This window comes from Engraulis encrasicolus, chromosome 4 (genome assembly GCF_034702125.1).
Source record: "Engraulis encrasicolus isolate BLACKSEA-1 chromosome 4, IST_EnEncr_1.0, whole genome shotgun sequence".
NCBI classification, from domain to species: domain Eukaryota; kingdom Metazoa; phylum Chordata; class Actinopteri; order Clupeiformes; family Engraulidae; genus Engraulis; species Engraulis encrasicolus.
The window spans coordinates 33,499,019-33,501,518 of NC_085860.1; the positions used below are offsets into that span (position 1 = coordinate 33,499,019).

General features: G+C 44.2%; 1 protein-coding gene across 1 annotated transcript in view; it reads left to right on the top strand.

The window, feature by feature from the left end:
- The window catches only part of myrf (myelin regulatory factor), a 62,650-nt gene that overhangs the window by 54,063 nt on the left and 6,087 nt on the right, over positions 1-2,500 (top strand). The window contains exon 18 of the mRNA XM_063197253.1: positions 1,138-1,209. Within this exon, the coding sequence (XP_063053323.1) occupies positions 1,138-1,209 (72 nt within the window). The remainder of the gene's footprint in view (positions 1-1,137; positions 1,210-2,500) is intronic.

Below are 2,500 nucleotides of genomic sequence, written 5' to 3' on the forward strand. Positions count from 1 at the left end.
GTCCTCTCAACGTCATTTCATTAATATTGCTGTGTTCCCCATTGTTATTGAATGTGTTACGCTTTGGTCCTGTTTTAAAAAAAACGTTCTGGTTGCTTTGTTTCAAGCCGTTTTTGCAAGCTAGCAAGGTGGTTTGTGGAGAAACGAGAGGGTCTTCCGAGTTTCTCGTGTAATTCCGTCTCTGATTGGCTCCCTCCCTCCTGCTCTGCGGAGAGTTCATCTAAAGTTAGAATCGCCACTTCCCCAGGTGGTACTGCACTATAGGGGCGCCAACAGAGGCGTGCAGGCTCCATTCAGGGCTCTGCTCTTTCGACAGCGACCCCTAGGTGAACTGCAGGCATGGACCGAGCAGAGTGAGACGGCTGTATGTATGAGCCTTTGTGCTTTGTGTGTATCTGAGAGTAGCAACCAGCTGATAGCTAAGCTAAGCTAGGTTTCGGGCCACCAGGCGTTGCTGGTTTTGAAAACAAGCAGAAAAAAAATTACTCTACATGTTTTTAGAAAAATGGGTCGACATAAACCTTTGTGGGCAACGCCTTCTTTCGATGTGACGCAACACAGAAAGGCTTTCGTGATTCGCTCGTTTCTCTGCATTGTTTATGTTAATTGGGAAACACCTGGAAATACATCCAGGCGAGGTGACGCACTGCTATGAGAGCCTTGCATGTGAGTTTTACTTGGGATGACCGTCCGATTTTCAAAAGGAGTGAGTAAAACTGTGTTTTATCGGAAGTTGGCCTTTAACAAACTTGTGGACTAGTCATTGGAATATCATTCCAAGTTAATTTTTTTGTGAACACCAGAGCAATTTGTGTTACTTTGACGAGATAGTCATAATAGCCCTCAGATTAAATATTTACCTAACAGGGCACCACCATAACTTAAGTTTATGTCTTGCATATTTTTCCCCATGTGTAATGTATTGCTGATGGGACCCATGTTATATCATGATCTCTCATTGCCATTTGACATCATTACCTGTCCTTGGATATTTACCAATCATCTCTTTCGCTCCCTCTCTCATCCCTCCCTTTCCATCTCTCTCTCACTCTCTCTCACTCTCTCTCTCTCTTCTCTCTCTCTGCCCTCTCTTTTCTGTCCCTCCTTTACTCCTCCTCTCTGTCTGTCTGTTCACAGTGTGATCTCCATGTCCGTCCTATACGTGTTGAACCTGCATCATCACGCGTCAACCACCCACAGTAGTGGCGGGTATGTCATCTGTCTCCATACACCTTCCACACCTCACTGCCTCCATACCAGACCACCAAACCACTCCATCCCCATACATACTGTACTGCAGGGGTCCCCAACCTTTCTGGGTCTGAGTGCTACCAAGGGCTACCCTTAGGCTACTGAAGGCTACCCGAAGGCTACTTTTGTTCAAAATGCTCTGCTGATCTCTTGGCATCATTTTCAAATCACACTATTATTAAATTATAATTTGCTTATAGGTTATAAATAATAAATATTTAATATTAATATTTATTTAAATTAAGAAAAGCATTAACTGTGACTAAAATCTGGTAGTCGGACTCGTCACGTTGGTGACACCTGCTGTACTGCATGTCCTCAGCTTGCCTCCCTTGCTCTGGTGGCTGGATCACAATATGCAGCCTGGTGCCCATAGATATTTCAACACTAGATACCGCGTTCAGCCTTTTGGTGTGGCTAACCTTGCGTGTCACCATATTGGTCCAGTATGCTTTGCTTTTGGTCTTAGTTAATAAATCAGAAATATAAGACACCACAATTTACTGTTCTACTTTGAGTGGGGTTTGTGGTTTGGTTTCACCCTTTTTTCCATCAAATCCAATGTTTTCCAGTGATATTTGTAGTGGCTGTATGCCTGCGTATTTTCGCTATTAGAGGCTGATATGGATGGTTACCAACAATTAGTTCCAACATCTCTGTTAGTGTGCATACTCTGGGTCTCTTTCTTAGTCTGTGCATGTGTGTGCCTTCTACATACTTGTGTGTTTCTTCCTCTTCTGCTGTGGCATGTGTTATCTCTCTTCTTCTCCTCTTCTCCTCAGCGAGTTCTCCTCGTGTGTTCTCGTCGTGTCCTGGATGCCTTTCCTCTCTGCCACTGTCACCTTCTGTCCCTCTGTCTGTCCATGGTAGTGTACATCTGTCCTTGTACCTGTCTAGTGTCAATCTATACTTCTATATGTCTAAGGTAGTCAGTGCTGTCTTTCTTTCCTTCTACTTTCTTTCCGTCTACTCATTAGAATGTAAATCTGTCCCATCTGTATCTGTATAGCATTACATTACATTACATTTAGCTTTTATCCAAACCGACTTATAGATATTACAAAGTTTTGGTTACTGTCCCTGGAGTAGTTTGGGGTTAGGTGCCTTGCTAAAGGGCACTTCATCCATGGATGGAGGTGTAAGGAGAGGTAAGGGTAGGATTCATAACCTGCAACCCTCTGATCTTAAGACCGCCTCCCTAACCACTAGGGCACGGCTGCTGTGTGCCGACGGTCTACCCCCATGTGTC